Source organism: Trichoderma gamsii (genome assembly GCF_001481775.2).
Source record: "Trichoderma gamsii strain T6085 chromosome Unknown Scaffold_2.2, whole genome shotgun sequence".
Classification (NCBI taxonomy): Eukaryota; Fungi; Ascomycota; class Sordariomycetes; order Hypocreales; family Hypocreaceae; genus Trichoderma; species Trichoderma gamsii.
In genome coordinates, this window is record NW_020171339.1 from 1,212,687 (window position 1) to 1,232,587 (window position 19,901).

At 48.7% G+C, this 19,901-nt stretch overlaps 5 protein-coding genes across 5 annotated transcripts; 3 read left to right on the plus strand and 2 right to left on the minus strand.

Moving 5' to 3' along the window:
• Positions 1-1,554: 1,554 nt before the first annotated feature.
• Positions 1,555-5,106, minus strand: TGAM01_v200892 (transcriptional activator SPT7; the record flags this gene model as incomplete). Its single annotated transcript, XM_018810840.2, has 3 exons — positions 1,555-2,742; positions 2,804-3,960; positions 4,032-5,106. 3 exons carry the CDS (start codon positions 5,104-5,106, stop codon positions 1,555-1,557), a joined length of 3,420 nt encoding a protein of 1,139 aa, XP_018655957.2.
• Positions 5,107-6,176: 1,070 nt separating this feature from the next.
• TGAM01_v200893 (hypothetical protein) lies at positions 6,177-6,908 on the plus strand (the record flags this gene model as incomplete). Its single annotated transcript, XM_018810518.1, has 2 exons — positions 6,177-6,201; positions 6,322-6,908. 2 exons carry the CDS (start codon positions 6,177-6,179, stop codon positions 6,906-6,908), a joined length of 612 nt encoding a protein of 203 aa, XP_018656249.1.
• An 819-nt stretch (positions 6,909-7,727) lies between these two features.
• Positions 7,728-12,130, plus strand: TGAM01_v200894 (hypothetical protein; the record flags this gene model as incomplete). Its single annotated transcript, XM_018810519.2, has 7 exons — positions 7,728-7,789; positions 7,857-7,985; positions 8,044-8,155; positions 8,208-8,306; positions 8,360-8,485; positions 8,538-8,576; positions 9,239-12,130. The coding sequence occupies 7 exons, from the start codon at positions 7,728-7,730 to the stop codon at positions 12,128-12,130; spliced, it is 3,459 nt and encodes a 1,152-aa protein (XP_018656250.2).
• A 2,020-nt stretch (positions 12,131-14,150) lies between these two features.
• TGAM01_v200895 (hypothetical protein) lies at positions 14,151-17,159 on the plus strand (the record flags this gene model as incomplete). The annotated part of the gene is made up of 4 exons (XM_024548642.1): positions 14,151-14,224; positions 14,301-14,363; positions 14,420-14,831; positions 15,201-17,159. The coding sequence occupies 4 exons, from the start codon at positions 14,151-14,153 to the stop codon at positions 17,157-17,159; spliced, it is 2,508 nt and encodes an 835-aa protein (XP_024406653.1).
• Positions 17,160-18,264: 1,105 nt separating this feature from the next.
• Positions 18,265-19,782, minus strand: TGAM01_v200896 (hypothetical protein; the record flags this gene model as incomplete). The annotated part of the gene is made up of 3 exons (XM_018810521.1): positions 18,265-19,351; positions 19,410-19,639; positions 19,693-19,782. The coding sequence occupies 3 exons, from the start codon at positions 19,780-19,782 to the stop codon at positions 18,265-18,267; spliced, it is 1,407 nt and encodes a 468-aa protein (XP_018656252.1).
• Positions 19,783-19,901: the final 119 nt, after the last annotated feature.

Genomic DNA, 19,901 nt, shown 5'->3' on the forward strand with positions numbered 1-19,901 from the left:
ACAATACAAAAACAAAAATTATCGGCGAAAGGTTCAACAACTTTGCAATTTCTCATTATTCATAAGGGCTGGCGTATGTTTTATATATATTTTTCCATTTCAACCGGAAATGAGTGGAAGAGGAGTTTTCTTTTTGACTGGGCAAAAATTTTGGGAGGATTTTGACTGCGGCATACAAATCTTTGATGTACCAAAAAATATTCAACGTCGACAATGGGTGTTGACCTATATCCCTGCTTCAACAAGTAGGGCAAATAAGAAGAGAAAAAGAATCGTTCTCCATATGACTGCTATGCTTAGTGATTTGTGATTTTCGCATATTTGTGATTGATAGCGCTTTCGCGGTTATCTCCATCCCCATATTTGCTAGTGGGACGATCTCGTTCGCTTCCGTTTCACTTCAATTATGTACCGTTCCAGCTATAGCTCAACAAGACAACCTGTCAATATGTGAAAGTGTACTTTTTACTGTCATATATACTTGAAAGTAGCAGTAGCAGTAGTAGCTGTCATCCATTACTCTGGGGTCAAAGAATCACATATCCTTTGAAAGGGAAGGGAGAAGGAGGAAAATAAATCAATTGACTGAGAAAGGGCCCCTGCTTCATCTCAGTGACCAAGGTCCAGATAAATAGCCAACATCTTTCTCATAATACCTATTCTAGAAACCACCGTAGTACTAAGGAAAAGACAGTTTGATCACAACATGAAGGTTCCAGAAGAGAGGATGTAGTAATAAGAAAAGGAAACTGCGAACTGCGCAGATGAATAAAGAGAATAAAAGAAGAAGAAACAAAACCAATCAATCTTTGCCACCCCAAGTGAATTGCATCTCTCTCTGCTCGTCTCTGCTTATCGTCTTTTCCTCCCTCTCTCTTATTCTCATCCTTGTTTTTAATGGCGGTAGCAGCAGCAAACTTGTTTTTCCTTTTGTGGATTTTAACTTAAAACTCTGAATAATCGTAGCGCGGCTTGTTTTTTTTTTTTTTTTTTATATATAATCTCGATTTTCGGTTTTCGCATAAAGACATTGCAAAGACCGCAATACTGGCCGTAGGCATATCAGCCTCTCTCACTATATTTTGAAAACAAAACATTTTCCAGTCATAACTGTCCAAACGCCGCACAAGAATATGACCGACCAACTCGATAGGAAACGGAACCTTCAGTTGGTAAAAGAAGAAGAAAGAGTAGTTGAAAGAAGAAGCAAAGAAGAAGACAAGGAACAACAAGTCTTTTCAGTTGCTGCCCCGGGTCTTATAGGGGTATATCGGGGCGAAGAATTTGATATCATTAGAAAAGTTGAAAAGCATTAGAGTTTGATATACAATTAATAACACAGTTCCAGATGAGAAATTCTTGAAGTGCTGTATTCCATTATGGCAATGTACCGTCTTGATGGATCAACGTAAAGAGGCCATTATAGCCGACGAAAAAAAAGTGTTGCCGTCGAGCAGGTCGTATAAAGTTCGTTGTGTATGTACAATTTGTTAAGATAAGACGATGTATACCCTTTTAAGTCTTGTGTAGTCTAGAGCCAAATGCTGTCCATGACTATTGCGCAATACTCTCTGGACTCATCATGCCCGTGGTGTCATCTTTGTCGGTTTGGCTCATGCCGCCCTGGCTCTGCATACTGTCCGTACGCTCCATGCTTGGTGCCAGAGCCAAGAGCGCTGGGTTGGCAGCGGCACCATTCGGCATGGGCGTGGGCGTTTTCTTCACGGCAGTTGCATTGACAGCTCCGCCTTTAATGGGAGATGCATTCAGTCGAGCCTCAGCTGCTGCAGCCTCCAGCTTTTTCTTCTTTTTCGCAAGCGCCAACTGTTCCTTGGGTGGCCGCTTCTGAGCGGAAATGATTTTGCCGCTTGCGCCAAGACGAGGACGTGGTTTGCGTTGCTTGGTAGGCAAATCCTCATCTTCCACCAAGGGTTGATCGCCGTTAGCGTGGAGCTTGGCCAGAAAGAAATTCTTGATAAGCCCGACTTGGTGTTGAATATTTTCTTTCGTAACAGGCTCAGCAATGGACAATGTTTCGAAAATTTCACTGCTGGACCCGCCAGAGGCCTGAGATTGCATCTGGTACTGGTTTCGCACTCTGCTCTGCAGCAAGTGAAATGGTACCGACACAAAGTCAAGGCCCATTTCCTTGTCCAATCCGAGAGCACGGAAGCCAAAAAAGTCTTCCCCAAGATCCTCAGCAAAGTCTCCGCTGGTAAACTGATCGCTACCGTCATTGAAAGCACCGGCACCATCTTCGCCAGCTTCTGCTGCAAGGGCCGGGCGGAGAAGGTCTGCTAAATGAGACTTCATCCTTTCATGCAAAGCGCTCAACTTGGTGGTCAATCTGTCGACTTCGTCCTTAGTATAGCTCTCCAGGGATGCAATATCATGCCCGTTTTCGTCAAGAGTGTGGAGGATCATCTCCTCATTCGTAAAACGGGGCTGTACCAATGTCTGGCCGCCAATCTGAACCGTTTTCTTTTCAGCCTCTCGGTAGATATTGAATGTCCTGACTAGCTTTTGGAAATAATCGGCTGCGATTCCCGTAAAAGCATCTACGGCGGAAGGCTGTAGCTCCTCAAATCCAGTGGTATAGAGAATCTTCGCGATAGAGCGCTTCAAAGCATTCTGGCAGGTTTCGGGAGCCATGATAGGGCCATCGTCGGCAATAAAATGCGGCTCAATATCCAATTCTCTGAAAGGTTCAGAATTTGACTTTGGAAATTGGTTCGTATAGACCTATATTCATGTGAGCTTGCTGCAGCAAATCTCCTTGATTCCCCAGCGGAAACTTTCTTACCTGAGACTGAACCTGCATCTGTTTGATGACGGATATCTTTGTTGCCAGCTTCCTGGTTTCTTGTATCTGACGGATATTTTCGTCCATCTTTTTTGTGAATTTACTTTGAGGTGAAACAAATGAGTTGGGCGGTACGAGTTGAAGAAAGTCTTCATGCTGGTTGATAACTTGACCTTCACCATCTTCCATCCATTGCAGCTTTGATGGAATATCTGGGATGCTGCTCAAAGGTATGTAATAGTCGGGAATTACTTGTTCTTTTTCCTCCTCAATACCCTCAGCTAGCGTCTCAGGCGCTTTGTTTGGAACGTCCTTGGCTTTTTTCGCAGAATCATCAAACTCGGTGCTGTTTGTCAGCTCCGCCTCTTTTTGACGAGTCAAAAATCTTCGCATGCCGGCTTTACTTCTGAGCAGAGCGGGTGAGTCCGTATTAAGCTTGTTATCCTTGAAAAGCATGAAGCGTTCTTTGGCGGTTAGAGCTCGATCTTTCTTTGTGCTTTGCTTCCAGATTTTATACTCTTCATCTTCATAAGCTTGTTCAGCAGCCTGGCCAAATGCTTGGTTAAGACTCATTCCATTGATACTGGGACCGTCGATATCCATTGCATCGGCGTTACTCGTGATTCCGGATGGGCCGTTTGCTGCGCCGGGAGTAATAGAGCCAGCAATAGGAGGCGTAGCGAAGCCATTGCTTCCATCTATTTCCGAGCCTTCGCGACCCAGTTTACCCAGCAATCCATTTACTTGTAGAATGGGCTTCTGGTCAACTACAGGTGTATCTTCTTTTGGGTCGTTGGGCGCTTTCCTCGATTTATTAGCTCCCTTGGTCGTTGCTTTACGACCACGAGAAGACATGATGGGCTCATCATCAGAATCTTCGCCACCATCATCCTCGCCTCCGTTTTGCTTTCGCCGTTCCTCAGCTTCAACTTCGGCGCGAGATCGAATGGTAAGGTCCGGTATAAGGGGAATCAGCTTTTCGGCCTCTTTCCGCATCCCGTTGGCCATTCGGCGAAGAGGATGGTTCATGTCCTGGTTGTACTTGAGACAATTATCCCAGATCAGATTAAGATCAACCACAAATTCTGTCTTTGACTTGTACGAGAGTGATTTTAACTTCTTCGTCATTGTTCCTAGATCCATGGGATTTTTGATGACTGTAATTTTGTCAGTAATCTGTTTATAGCAAAGAAAAACAGGGAGGAAAAAAGAAGGGATCTGTTCATACAGTTATAGTAGTCGGGAGCATCTCTCTTGTTGACACGAGTAAGAAATGGCGTTGAATACTCTGTATGCGCCTTAAGCTCCGTCAACACCTTTTCTAAAGCTTCGTACAGCTCTTCTTGGTTGACATTGTCCTCGCTTGCCCATTTGCTGCGATTCTTTCGGACTTCGTTCATAAGGAGCCTTAACTCAGCATCTGAAGCCTTTACTTGGTCTCTCTTCATGTCTATCCTGGCAATGAGGTGTTTGAGCGTAAGACTTGACGCTCCGAGATTCGCGCTACTGAGAGATCCTTGATTCGCGGCCTGCGACCCCGTCACATTTGCATTGTTGTTATTCTCCATCTCGGCTTGGAGCTGCTTCTCTGAGTCCTCCAGCTGCTGCTGCTCAAGCATTGCTGTCCGGTCATTCTCCAGAGTATATATAATGGTATGGAAGCTCCGTCGGGCAGCGGCTTCTGTTGCTATCCTGACATCGTCGAGTTGCTTAATCGGATCATCATCTCCAGGCTTGCTTTTGGTCTGTGAGCCATCCTGAGATCTCGCTTTATCTGCTGTTCTGGTAGGGGAAGTGGCTGAGAGCACTGGAGAATTGCCCGACTTCGGCGATAATAGCGCATTCGAGGCAGCGGCCGCGCTCTGAGGCTTGGGTACGGCGGACGAAGTATCTTCGTCATCTTCATCCTCATCGTCGTCGTCATAATCATCTTCGTTTATTGTGCGTTTCGCCTTCTTTAGTGGCGGTTCTTTAATAGGTTCGTGGTCGGTGGTTGGGGGGAGGGTAATAGTAGGGGTGGGGGGGTATCGTCGCAGAGCCTCGATCGCGTTCAGATTATGAGAGCCATCATCGGCAAAGAGAAGAGCAATTTTTTCTTCTGATTTTTGGAACAAGTCTGCGAAATGGGCGCGTCGTCTTTCGTCTTCGATATCAAGGGTTGCCTCAGGCATCAACACCAAGGAACTGTCGACTGGGGTTGTTACACGCGCCAAACCATCATCAAGAATCTGCAAATTCCTGCTGCTGCCGGAGTGATGCAGCCCAGGCGGCGGCCAGGCTGCCTGGCCGTTAGGAAGTGACATTTTGGGCCCCGGGCGATGGAAGCGACAGCAGGGCCCCTTTCGCCATGCGCCAACAAATGCGCTCGCGTGTGGCCGGACCAGAGGCGAATGAGGAACTCAAGACGGCATGGGACAAAAGCGCGACATCGATATAGATGAAGACCCGGATTTCGCGACGAACAGAGATGAACTGGCCGAGTGTTGATGGATCGCGATCGCCTGGTTTGTCTGCGGATCGAGAGGTGAGGTTGAGGATTTGGGAGGCTTGTACGTATGGGGAACCCTTCCCCAAAGCGGAGACTTTTTCACGGGCACTGGGTCACTGTCGGCGGCGGCTGGGCCGGCGGTGGTACCAGCACCAGGCAGGCTATGGGGCGCGTCTACCGGCGACCTGGAGCAGGGCAATGCAAGAGGCGATTCTGCATGCAAATATCGATAAGGCGTGCTCTGACGGGCGTTCTGCAGGTCTCTTGCTGGCCGCGCTGGTCATTGGAGGCATGGACCTGCGCCGTGGTACATGTACAGATGACGGATAGAGGCATGAACATTTACAAGGGACGCACTGCGCTGCATCCAGCGACTTTTCTCTTCTGCGCTGCGCTGGACGTAGCGTCTCACGTGATGAGCTGTCTCTGCTAGCATCTTCTTTAATAGCTCGCATCAATGCCTATTCATGGACATCAAATATGACAATATGATGAATTTTGCAGTTCATAAATGTAGCTATTGAACAGTCCAAACAATGGCCCCCCATCTGCGCGCACTATGTCACCTCTGTAGACAGCAGAGACGTTGGTTGTGAATGAAATGTGAACCGTGCCAAACTGTTCTTCGCAGGTGAGTAGGTGGTACTAAGCAACACTCACTCGCGCAGGTCGGTATTACGTATCTGTGTGCCCTGCGCCACCTGTAGCCGCAGCTCTTCCAGGCCAATGCATTCAACACCTCCCCACGCCAATTGCAAGCAAATTCTTCAGCCTCAAGCCATATTCAGTTCTGTGGTCTAGAGAGCTTTGCTGCTCTCCAGGCCGCCATACCGTCCAGACCTTTGTCATCTTAGGAGCTGCTTGCTTGACTCGCCCATTGAAGCCATGCGGATAAGATTACCTTTTGCAGGTGTGTACGTCTTTGGCGCAGGCCGCATAGCATCATCACAGCTATATTCCCTTGCATGGGGAGAGTTTCTGGGCGGCATGCATGCGCGCTGGGCTGAGAGATGCTAATATTCGTTTCAAGGTATTTTCCTGCTCTTGCTGCTGCTGGCTGGCTACGCCGGTCTCTCCACTCTGCAGCTCGGCAGCTATGTGAACGACAAAGTCCTCCATTTCGTGACATTCTTCCTTCTTACGGTCGTCTTCTACTGGATCGTTGATACCAGCCGGCGACGAACCTTGAACATGACGCTTCTCGTCTGCACCGTCATCCTAGGCATCGGATCCGAATTCGTGCAGAGCTTTCTCCCAAACGATCGAGATTTCGACCTCTATGATATCGTAGCAAACATCGTCGGCAGTTTGCTTGGAGTTGGGATTTGTGCATGGTACCATAAGCGAATGCTTGAGCGAAAAAGACAGCGCAAGCATTATGATGCTGTTCCGGGCGAAGACGCCGAAGACGTAGAGCTCGGTGAGGGTCAGGAATCAGGAATCTTGACCGCCTCGACCCGGAGCAGGACTCTCGAAGAGGAAGTTGACAATTGGGATGAGAATGCAGAGGATAACTGGGACGATGACAACGCATTGGATACCGAGCCACCGCCAGCTACAGCAGCCAATGTAGCCGACGCAGCTGATAATCGGGAAGCCAAGAAACGTACAGACTAAAATTTTGGCTTAGTATTTGGAGTTCAAGGCTGGCCTGGGGATATTTTCATGTCAACCGCACAAATACAACCGCAGAAAAGGACTGCCAGTGTTTTTGTGTCAATGGGGACATGTTGTCAATGCTTTATGATATAGATTGCGCTGGGTGGAGGAGACTTATACGCTCTTGTTCCTTGGTTGTTTGTTCTTCGGAAACGAAGGATAAAATTTTCATTATTAGCTTACCTTTTCTCTATTCACGAAGATATGAAAAACAAATGTTCATTAGCCAGCACTATGATCGAAGGTGAGAATGAGAGTTGGAGTAGTGGTTGTCATATCGGCGTCTGGCCTCTGCTGGTTTCTTCCAATATATTTACAAGATCACACTATATAGCCAACTAGAATATCTATCAAGTCTTGTAATGATTATGTGGACAGGGGACAAATTTCTCTCTGGTGTGTATTTCCAACTGGTATACACTTACCCATAGACTTTTGTTTTTGTAGTTGCTTATAGCCTCAGCTTAGAGTAGCCATTAGCAAAATCGCGTTATCATTTCAACGTCACAACAGCAAATTTCCATAACACCTGACGTTTTTTCTTTTTTTTTTTTTTTTTATAACTTCACATGCCATACATTTACTTATAGCATACGTTTTTCAGGCATAGAATACAACACATCTCAGTGAATCTCCGTTTACCCTGCAATTACAACATATCCTTGTAAAAGAACCCCGCCATCTGCCCCTCACCGAGGTGAGCTACCCACTATTATTCCTGCGAATTGTTAGGCCTAGCATATCCTCCAGAGTGTCGCCTCAAAAACACCTAATTGCATGCGCCGAGAGTCGCACGCACCGGAAAAAATGGCGAGCTCAGAGAAACAGCCAGTCGTAAGGTAAGCGCGGCCGCAAGCATACACTCTCAGTCCAAGCTACAAGCTGTGCTAATTATCCCGAGCGCAGTGGTAAAGATGATGCCCCGACCAATCCAAGGGGCATCCCGTACGCTCCCTTTGTCGACAAAGTCGAGGATTACGTCTCCACACGGGATGATGTCGAGCCGACGCTTCGAAGCTTCCAAGAAATGATATCGTGAGCTACGCCAATTTCGACCGTTGCCGTGGGAAAGGGGCTAATAAGCCCGTGGTAGGAAATATCAGTTCATGGAGCTGAACTTGCAACGTCGGATGACGGGGCTAAGGGAGAAGATTCCGGATATTCAGAAGACGCTGGATACGGTGCAATTCTTAAAGCTACGAAAGGTGCTTTCATATGGCGCAATGACAATAGAGCACTACTCATATTTGAAACTAGGATGCGACCGATCCCATTGAAACAACCTTTGAGCTCAACGACACTCTATACGCCAAGGCGAATATCCCACCGACAGAAGAGGTTTACATTTGGCTAGGGGTATGATGGGAGTGCCCAGGGCCGCTTGACTTGCCAGACTGACTGTGCTATAGGCCAACGTTATGCTGTCTTATCCGATTGATGAAGCCGAGACATTATTGACCTCAAAGCTTTCAGCGGCCAAGACAAGCTTGTCAAACTGCGAAGAAGACTTGGACTTCCTCCGAGAACAGATTACTGTAAGCAAACATAATAACCGTTGAGATGTTGGCCTACTGACGAGGAATTTAGACCATGGAGGTTGCTACCGCCAGAGTTTACAACTGGGAGGTAGTGCAAAAGAGGAAAGAAAAGGTGGAAGAAGAGGCAGAGAAGAAGAAGTCGAAGGACAGTGATGCGTAGTAGACACTTGGAAAGGGTTTTGATTTCTAGTTGTGGCTGGCCACGAGAGTTCTATTCCGATCTGCAAAGTGTGACATACTGTAAAAAGCATTGGGCGTTTTTCTGATCTTCCACAACGATAATTGGAGACTATTTGAAAGTATGAAAGTATGAATGCTTGTTGCGAATATTGTGACCATATTAAAGAAAAGCAGCTTAATTTTTTTTCCTTTGCCTTGTAATTCTATACGATGTAGATTCAATCGGATGAGTCTGGAATATGGACTACGGGAGACGGAACAGCCAGGGACCCACTTTTGGGCGCGCCCCGATTGTTGCATGGCCGACGGAATTTGAACTTTTGGGAAGACTCGCGATCGTATGGAGCTACTCCAACAACGGCCCATTTCTCGCGACAAAGGCTTTTTCGACGGATCTTTGCTGACCATGTTGGAGATATTGGAGATATGAGGAGGAATGCTCAGAAATGCAACACGGAAGTTGGAGCAAAGGCGGCCAGCGCCGTGCCAATTGTTCCAAACATCTTTGGTAGGTTGCCTCGCATTTCAATGGGCTGGAATTCGACAACTGATGTTCTGCCATTTCTATAGACGGCCCGTCGACCGCTGCTGCAAAGATGCAGCCGCCGGACGTTTGCTTCTTCACAAGTTGCCGTCGCCGAGGGATACGAGACTGGCAAGATTTCCAGAGTTGACCAAGACGATCGCATTTTTGAGCCCCGATCTCCTCGACAAGTTTCACGAGCCGCAGCGCCTCACTCATACAATTCCTATACCCACCGCACTTTTCAACATAGGCTCCCAACAGAGCCTTCTACCCGACGACAGCGGCCCAGAGAGACTTTCGTCGACCCCAGCGATCCCGACAGAGCTCATGGCGCTTCCGCTCACTCGAACAAGTCTCTGCGCCCACGACGCCGCCGCAAAGCTGAGCCTGACTCTGGTACTCTCGAAGCCTGGCGCAATAAATCACCCAGTCTCTTTCTAAAGAAAGTATTGGAGCCCAACGAACATGCTCTGTACTGGAAGAGACTCGCCGCGGAGAGCCGAAGTGTTCGGCCTCCAATCCTCTTGCTACAGATGATAATTCGCAAAACAGCGGCGCAAGAACCCGACCAGAAATATCTTCTCGATCTACTTCCCTCGGTATACGAATGGGAGAGAGCAATGAGTATTGCGCGGCGAAATGGCCACTCATATGAGGACTTGGCCTACTATATGTACATCCTCGAAGGCAAAACGGATGATGTGCGATGTGAAAGATTTCTTGAACGCGATTCCTATAAGCCGCCCTTCATTTTCCATTTCCTTCTCAGATCATCGTCTCGATTTACTAGCCTGGAGAACTTCAACCGTCTGATTGATTATTGCAGCTCTTGGTATCCAGCAGCGGCGGGCAATGGACTAGACAAGACCAAATCTAAATTCTATATACCACCTAGGGGAGCATTTGGATCGGCGAACTTCAACCACAACATGTCACTTCTAGCACACCATTGCATTCGGCTCGATCCTAGGCTCATCATCAAACTCGCAGATCTGGCCGTCCGGTATATCGAGGCCTTAGTGAAATCACCCCTACCGCAAGAAGAGATCTATCAAGCTCAATGTGCCGTCTTTAATCATGGTCTCAAGCTACTAGGTTCGGACCACAGAAAACGTACGGTCCAGCAGGCATTGCCTAATTCGTTCTATTGGGAAGCGCAGAGGATACTTCTCGCCGTGTCTTCCAAACTGAAACGGCAACTTCTTGTGAATGCGGAGGGATTTCGAGCCATCAGAACAGTATTAGCGGGCATGCCTAAGAACCACGTTGAGATTCATAGTTCTGCTAGGCACGCGTCTACGTGGCCCCCATATCTACGACCGGGAGACGGCATGGACGAAGAAATGGATCCTGAAGACAACTGGAGTCGATCTGTACGAGCGGGAGTGCTGATGCAAGAGGCCGGATTCGCGAAAACCGACTATGACGACGCTGTTGATATCTTGCAAGGCATGTCTCCAGACGGGACACCGACAATCCAGCAACGGATATTACCAGGGAAGCGCCGAAAGATAGGAATGTGGGAAGCCTCTATAAGAGCTACGCGTAATGCACATGAGGCATGGGACAGATTCCAAAACCCTCCTAAAGCTGGACTCAAACTTGGTTTGGCGGAATATACTGCCATGTTCGAAAAGTTGACGCAAAGAGAAGCAGACGAAAACACAAGAGCTCTTCCCGGAGACAGGGCCTTGAACTTCCCTACTACACAGGAAGCTAATCTCACCGAATTCGAAAAAGCTAGAATTCGCCCACCCAGCATATCTCAGCTGTATGAAAGGATGCAGCTCGATGGTATTCGTCCTACAGGCAGCTGCCTTCAAATCCTGGTGGCCAACACGGAATCGATGGAAATGGCGCGAAAATATCTACACGATAGCGACGGAACTGGGGCCTTGTACCGTCTAATGTCCCAAGAGATGGATGTACAAGCTCTAAAGAAAGTGCCCATAAGCCTTATCTCAGCCTGCATTCAAGTGATGATACGGCAAGAGGGTAAAGTAGCTAGGAAGTACATGATACGAGCTATTGAACTGGCAGAGCAACGACTAGGAAACGACCGAACTCCACTGTCCGACTTTATCTGGGGCACGATTTTAAAACACCTATCACAGCACCACTACGGCTTGAGGATAGCTGTTCATCAGCAACTCAAACTGTCTCTTCATATCATAAAGAAACTTGATGGACCTTCTGGGATTACGCTTCCCCAGTTTGTCCAATTCAGCAAGACCATGCGGAAAATAGCTAAGCGCGAACTTGAGCAGCTTTTTACGGAAATGGAGTCAGGCTCGTTAACGATAGAAAACCACGCCATGTGGCCTTTATATGATGAAAGGTCCAGGCACAAGGATGCTATGCACTGGGACACATTTGATGACAAGTCAGGATCCTTGGACTTGTTTCGTGCCTTGCGGTCTTCTGCTCTTCAAATGAACGAGTTGTTTGACAAGCTTCTCTCGTACGAGAGAGGTTCACGGCAGTTATTGGGCACAAAGGAACTAGAACCATTGGAAGGGATGATGTGGCGAAAGGACCCAGCTCGTAGCGAACATGCTTACGAGTACATGCTCTCTTTGGCTTACCTGGGCGAGTTTCAGCAAATGGCCAAGTTGCTGAGGTGGTTAATCAAGGAGTGGGGCCAGCCCGGCATTGTCCAAGCTCTGTCTGAGGCAGACGAGCCGCCGCCATATGCTGACTTTGTTGAAACTCTATGCGCCTTTCGACTCCTAGCCGAGCCGATGCTCGAACGAGAAGAGGTGGAGTCCTTACGCGAGGCCATTGGCACGGCCGGACTGAGCTGGTCGTGGCCTGACGAAGAGGCTGTGGAAGCCTACGCTCAAATGCAAGAGGATGAATCCATCAATGTACTGGCGCGCGTATTAGAGCGGGTGCGCTTATCCTGGGCAGAAGCTGAGACGGAGGCCGAAAGGTGAATGGGAGTTTTTATGCCACACTCTTATAAGTGACAGGGAATATGTGCAATATTTGGAACATGAAGCATGAGGCGAGGGCGTTTTTTTTTTATTAAAAAGGGATGGGCTTTGAACAACTTTATGATATGTATATACGGCCCGGATGGCAATATCTGATGAATAGAATATGTTCATACGGAATAATTACTCTCAGTCGCTTGCTACAAAGCAGTTGTGGTCAACTAATATCTTCGTAGGTAGAACTAATGGGTTTGGAGCTGACCCATACATGCAAGTAGATGCAAATAAATACGCATGGCAATCCACTTGGTACTACCATAGAATTTCCACTGCTTCTATTCTAAGAACTTGAGAGGCTGATGGATGGGAATGGCCTAAAGAGGCGAGCGGCGGCTATCTGTCTCATCTTAAAATCGTCGTCCAGGGTGGATGCAGGGATCGATAGAGCCTCCGATTGGACGAACGAATTCTGGTCAAGGTACGGTGGTACGAAGTACTAGAGGGCAAACTTGAAAACGTTTTTGTTGTTCAAATTTTAGAATAAAATAAAATGGTAGAATTTAAATTTAATCTGAGAATGATTTGTGTATCTTTGGAATTAAGAGAGAGTGTATAATTGTTGGCCACCTGTTTGCATCCGGACAAGTTGTTTGAATGGGTGAAGCACAAAGCGCAACTGCATTCTTCACGCTTTGAGGCACACGATCACGTTACCATCACGGAACCAACATCCGGTAAAAAGACAAGCAAAGCAGATAAAATTTTCAAGTTCATTAATCAATCATGAGCCCCATTCCACCGGATTCTGACCGTAAAACAAAACAAGGAAAAACCAGGCTGTGAATGCCTTCAAATCAATCAAGTAAACGCCTGGCGCTTAATCAGGCCCTTGCTACTGAGCCACAGGTGGCCGCGGTGGGGCGACGCTGATAGGCCAGCACGCCTCGCCGTCTCAGACAGCGGCTGCAGCGCAACACCTCGAGATTAGCCAGGCACCCTGCAGAGCAGCTCTCTAGTACAACGTTGGCTTTCCAAGGGCCTTGCGCCGGCCAACCGCGCGGATGCAGCCGGACACTCTCAGACGACGGCCTGCCAGGGACATGGAGAGGCTGCAGGTTTCCAGTGAAGCAAGAAAAAAAAAGAGAAGCGACTTGTGCGCTGAGGGCTTACATACAGTAGGTAGTTTACACCCCTTGCTTGGCGGTCGCGGCGACGGCTTGGAATGCCGAGAAAGCAAAAAGTCAAGCGCGTATCGAGGCCAAGATGGATGGATGGATGGAGGGGGCTTAGCTGAGAGAGAAGAAGGGGGGCATACTTAATGCAGAGGACGATCCTTTCCCAATGGTTCCCGTTCTTGGTTCCTGATCTCAAGATATTAAGGTTGCATATCGTGTCTGTCGTGTGTGTTTCCGGTGCTCTGGTTGATCTGGATTTTCTTTTCCTTTTTTTCCTTATTTTTCCTATCTCTATCTCTCATTTGTCTCTCTTTGCAACTTTCCCATTCTTTTTTTTTTTTTTTTCCCATCTCGTTTCATTTCCTTTTTGTCGATCAATCCCTTTCACTTATACGCTGCTGCTTTTGCCGAGTTACACACGCAAACTCTCTTTTTCCCTTTGCTATTCACAGCTAATCTGGACGGGAACGTTTCGTTTTGACAAGAAAAGCAATCCCGCCTTAATAATTCTCACCTCATTTTCTTTTTGTCTCGCAATTTTTCTCTGTTTACGGATTTGGCCGCTTGTTCAAGCAAAGCATTCCTTTTTTTCGCCAAGTTCTCTTGCAAGACCCACCAAACACAGCAAATCTCTTTGTGGTGTTGAACACGCATCTTTGCTACCCGTGGATCTTCAGGCCAACATTCACTACTAATTACTTATTTATTTCATTCATCCTCTTTGGTGAAACACTTCCTTCCCTTTTGCCGATCTTTACCATTACTGAATTTCCCTACTCTTTTTCATTCCCTTATTCTTTCTATCGCTGTGCGATCATCTTCTCTATACGACTACAACTCACATAATGCGTTGCGATATTCTATTCAACACGGCTCTAAGCCTGCTCTTGGCTGCTCGGCTTGCACAGGCAGGCCCGGTGTATGAATCCTTCTCCTTTCTGCCCTTCCATCTTTGAGGTTGATTCTTCGGTACTGACACACTTCGTGATAAACAGGCCCAAAGTAGTGCGAGCCGAAACATCTATACCTGAGTCATCTGCAATCCCATCAGGGCCTGAGTACGTTGCTTTACTGCCATAGAAAGACGAAGGAATGGAATCTAACATGAAAATAGGACTTCTGCTGAACCTGCGGTGCCCACGGCATCGGCTCCTCGGCCGGTCTTTCAAACTTTGACGGACTCAACAGCCAATATCCCCGACTCGCTCGTTTCCAGTACCCCTACTCAGAGTCAAATCCCGGCCACAACCTCGGTTGAGCAGTTATCTGTGATACCCATTGTGGCTACAACAAATGCTGAGCAAGGAGGATCAAGCATTGTCTCCAGTGCTGCTCCTGAGACGTCTAGCAGTGTCGCGGATACCTCTAGTACGGTTGCTGTCCCTGCTGCTACTTCTAGCAGTGCTGTGGAAAGCTCTAGTACGGCTGCTGTTCCTGTTGCTACATCTAACAGTGCTGTAGCAAGCTCCAGTACAGTTGCTGCTCCAAGTACATCCGGCAGTATTGGAGAAACCACCAGTACTACGGTAGCTGCCCCAGCCACATCAAGCAGCGTTGTCAACACTTCTTCTTCAAGTGTTCCAACCACATCGAGCGGCGTTGTTGATACTTCTTCTTCACCTGCTGTTCCAGCTACATCCAGCAGTGCTGCTGATACTTCTGCTACGGCTGCTACTTCGACCACTTCTGACAGTGCTGCTGGCACTTCTACAACAACTGATACCTCAGCTACAAGTGCCAGCACTACGGCGGTAAGCACCTCAGCTTCGACTGGAGAATCATCATCAACAGAGGCGCAAACCTCAACGTCTCTAGCAGCCGCTTCAACTTCTGGTACTAGTCCTACTGAAAGTGGCACTTCAAGCACTTCAAGCACTTCTGAAACAAGCTCACAGCCTCAGACGTCAACAACGGAAGCTGCAGCGTCTTCAGCTTTGCCACTGAGAAATGACCAGACTGCTTCTTCTCCAACTAGTACTGATACAGCTACTAGCAGTACATCAGATCCTGTGACGACATCAGCGACGAGTGCTCCCACAACAGAGGCCACGTCTTCAGCTGTTACCGAACCTCTCACCACTTCGGAGCCTGTGTCTACTACTGGATCTGCAACTGCAGCTCCTGAGAGCCAGACGACTGCCTCAGGCTCTGGGACTGATGCTCCAGCCACAAGTTCTAGTCAGACTAGTCAGACGCAGTTGAGCTCGAACGCTGGCAGTACAACAGTCGCATCTTCCTCTTCCACTACAGAGAGTGCTTCGGCCTCAAAAATCGAGCTTCCTACTGCTACAGAGAGTGCTTCAGCCTCGCCAACGGAGCCTAGCGCCACTACTGCCAGTTCTAGCACACATGGTATCAATACCAAAATAACACCCAATCCTACAAGCGGAGTGAGCAGCTTGACTTCGAGTGCTACAGAGCCTGGAGCTATCACCACTTCCGCCGAGGTCACGACTTCTGCCTCCGAGGCGCCGACAACCAAAGTTCCAACCAGTGATGCAACTGCTAGCTCAACATCAGTCCCAGCTATTGCCGTTGGTACTCCCAATGAAGCGAGACCTTTGAGCTCGAAGGCTTCCACTGATGTTGCGGTACTGCCGGCTTCTACTTCAGCGTCGGAAATTACACAGCCTGCCAGCTCAACAACGTCTGTTCCCCCATCTCCTCCCCCAGCCTCGTCTCTCGAATCCTCCACGAGCCCTGCAACAACAACAACTGCTGTCGCAGCCTCTCCATCCACATCGGCCTTGCCTCCGCCCCCAACTTCCGCCGCCTCAACCACACTCCGCACAACAAGAGCTACGGCTACCGTCCAAGTGACCAAGCCCCCCGGCAACGATATTCCTATTCCTACCGCAATCAACTCTTTCCCTACTGGAACATCCACTGTTCCAGCTCAAGTCTTTGCAAGCAACTTGGCCCAGGCTCAACAGTACAACAACGTCTTCAAGGACTTGACCCCTCAGTCTACTTGTACTGGAAATGCAGCTGCTTGTATTGACGGCCAGTTGGCCAGGTGCAGCTCTAGCGGTACATACTCGCTCGAGAAATGTCCTTCTCAGCAAAAGTGCTTTGCCCTGCCGATGAATAACGTTGCGGGTGTGATGGTTGGATGCCATGACACAGCCGATGCGGAAAGTATTCTTGGTACTACGGGCGGATCTCAAGGCAGCTCGTCGACCACGACAACGCCGGCCTCTACACCGGCTTCTTCAACACCGGCTTCGGTACCAGTTACGACGTCAGCTGCCCCTGAAACGAGTGCTCCGGTTAGCCCTTCGCCCGTGACTATTACTACCGTAATAATCGTCAGCGATCTGCCGCCTTTGCCCCCCACTACATCGGCTCCTTCGTCTGCTCAGTCGACTGCAGTTCCGGCAGCTCCGTCATCTTCAACTACAGCTCCAGTTGTTCCCTCATCTCCAGTCGATGTTGCTCCTCCCTCATCATCCACCGCAGAAGCAGTCCCATCCCCTCCTCCAGTGGCAGACTCTCCTCCCGCAGTAAAGTCGCCTCAACCAACTACTCCTGTACCCGCACCCGCGCCTACACCGACGACCTTCCAAACCGTCATCGCCACCCCTCACATCCCCATCCCCATCCCCGACATAATCACTCCCCCCTCAGCCCCCTCCCACACGCCTACACTGCTGCCCAACCCAACAAGCCTCGTCCTCATCCCCATCCCCGACGACGCTGCTCCGACGATCCAAGCCGTCCCTACCAGCAGCGATACCAACCCTCGCACTACAGAGACTGTCAATGGGACTCCCACCGTTTCCGTCTTCTTCACTGTTACGGTCACGCAGAAGGAGAAGGAGACGGAGACTGTCTTTGTCACGGTCACTGCCTGAGAGGGAGTGTATGAAGCGCATGCAGTATGTTGTGGCATCTCTCGCCCTACGTCTTTGTTAAACTAGACATGACTTTGATTTGTCTTACGTCTTACGACTGCTCAATTTTTCTTAATTCATCTGTGGAACATTCTGTTTGTTATTCGTTTGTTTATTGTGTTGTTGTTTTTCCTTTGGTCTTAATACGGATATAATACTCAGGTAGTAAGTGTGCTGCACACGAAGGGATCATAAAAAGATAATACCTGGTGGAGGTCAAGTTTGTTTTTATATATTGCGTGTTGAATAAAAAAAAGATTATGTTTAAACGAGATATATACTATTTATACCAGATGAATGGGATAAATCACAAAAGTGTGGAATTTAAGTTCAATGTTGAAAGGATATCCATCCCGTCTGTTCTCCTTTCTCTGCTTTGCTCATGCATTTTAATTTCAAATTTTCAATCGCTGTTTTTTATGTACATATAATCCCTAGTGCGTTCCATGTAGCAATACCATTTCATCGCTTTGATATGAAAAAGAAAAAGAGAAAAAGGAAGAAAAGGAAGCAAAGAGTGATAACATCAGAAAACAATAGGGTGTATTGTTCGTTTAGCACCCTTCAGTAAATCAATGTCAACTTCGGGTTCGTGTTGCTTCATACCCCCTCGCGATACGTCCGTCTGCAATCCTTCTATAAGAGTTCGTGATGGAGAAATTTCCCATGATGCAAATGATCTTGATGTAGAAGAAGAAAAAGGCCCACTCATGGAAGAGAGGGATGACCGGTAGGCAAAGCCATCAGATCATAACGAAGGAAGGGGAAAAAAAGTATCCAAAAGAATAAAAAATAAGATAAATAAATGCCGACAAGCGCTAATGATTGTAAAAAGGCAAAATAAAGAAGTTGACATTAATAATTCGTTTTCAGGCCGCGCCGGACAAAGTGTTCCAGTGTAATGATACTGAAGTAAGAAAATGGGGATGGTAAAATGTAAACAGACGGCTCAAAACACAAAACGTAAGAAAACGGCCCCAGATCACTCGTCAGTGTCTGGCACTGAGCTCTCGCTTTTCAGAATCGCCGCTGTAAAGTCCGAAGCCGATCTGCCGCGGTTGAATCGCTAGTTTGTCCCAGGCCGACCGTTACCCACAAAGGGACTCGCAACCTCAAGTCTCTTAGCTGCTGGTTCACGGCTGCCGGTCCCCTCGTCCACGATGCCGTATTTTTCTTGCCAGAGCTTAAGCATAACTTGGTAGATGAAGCGATATTGAAGTTCGCCTTGGACCATGCCCCTACGCTGCTGACGAAGGATATCAACCACATCATAGACAAGGTCGGAACGCTCTGAGGGCATATCATATCTCGCCAGAACGCCAGAATCGAGCTCTCTCATTAAGTGCTCGAGGGCAATGAAGGTACCTGTTCGACCGACTCCGGCGCTGCAGTGGATGATGCGAGGCGTGGATGGTGTGCTGTGTTGGCGGGACAGCTTCATTAGTTCCAGAAAGCCATCCAGATCCTCTGCCGTCGGGACACCAAAATCAGGCCAGCGTTTGTAGAGGAAGTGCCACACAACACGCGGTTCTCTTTCGCCATGGACGTGGAAGAGCAACTTGCGCCTCTCAATGGCACCCCTGGCAAGCTGCTCCACAGACACAAAGGTAAGATCTGCTCTCCAGTTGTCGCCCCATGCGTCGTTGTAATCGTTGATCCCCCAGACGGTATCCCGTCCGCCGGTGGGAAGCTCTTCTCCCATAGGAAAATACTGGTCACACTTGATCACATCAAGCTCCACCATATTCGTCAGCTGAACAATGACTGCGTGAGAAGGGCTTTGTTCCGCAATCATGCGCCAAACGTAGTCGATTGAGGGAATGGTAGGGCCCTGCATGGCGATGTAACGCAGCGGTGGTTTGCTAGGGTCGGACGGGGACGAAAGAGTAATGGCAGAAGCGTTGACATAATCGATCTCGCCTTCCGGGACACGAAGCTTGACTCGGTTGTAAGCCCAGGGTTTGATATTAACGTATCGGTCCATCTTTTCGTGCGTTTCTACGTGTCTGTACAGCGCCCATCGCGGATCTGCCTGGCCGTCGTCTCGCATGCCCTGCGAAACGCGAACCCGTTCGGCCCAGGTGAGTTCCTGGAACTTGGTGTCGATATCTGCGGTAGCGCGCGTGTTGTTAGCGGGGCGTTCGAGTAAGTTACTTGCAGCGCCAGTGTATATGACGTGCATATGCATTCAAGCATGCAGATATGACGCACCATGCTGCGACAGCGACAAAAATAGCGGCAGAGCGGGTGGCAGCTGGTTGACGCTCCTCCGGCGATCCTGCACAGGCGGCGATTTGTGTTGCGCGGGCTGCGATGCTGGCCGGGCGAGCCTTGGCGACTGGATGCCATCTTGAGCCACCACGACGGCCGACGGTGTCGTTGGAGTGAGTTCGGAGGGCGGGCTGTCTCTCGCGCGCTTCGACGGGCCACGCAGTCGCAGGCTCTTAAACGCGGACATCTTATGATGGGCTCTCGGCGACTCGGTTGCGCTCACATTCTCGGTGGCGATGCTGGCCCTGCGGTCGATGGACGTCTCGATGACCGGAGGTTTGGGCTTCCGGCGAAACTGGGGGATCTTATCCATGGCACTGAGGGGAGAAATCTTGGTCGCTTTGGAGGCTGCTCGTTTGACAGCCCTGGCAAGGAGAGTGACTAGGTTGGCTATCGCTGCTACTTTTGCCGTCGCCGTCGCCGCGGTGTTTA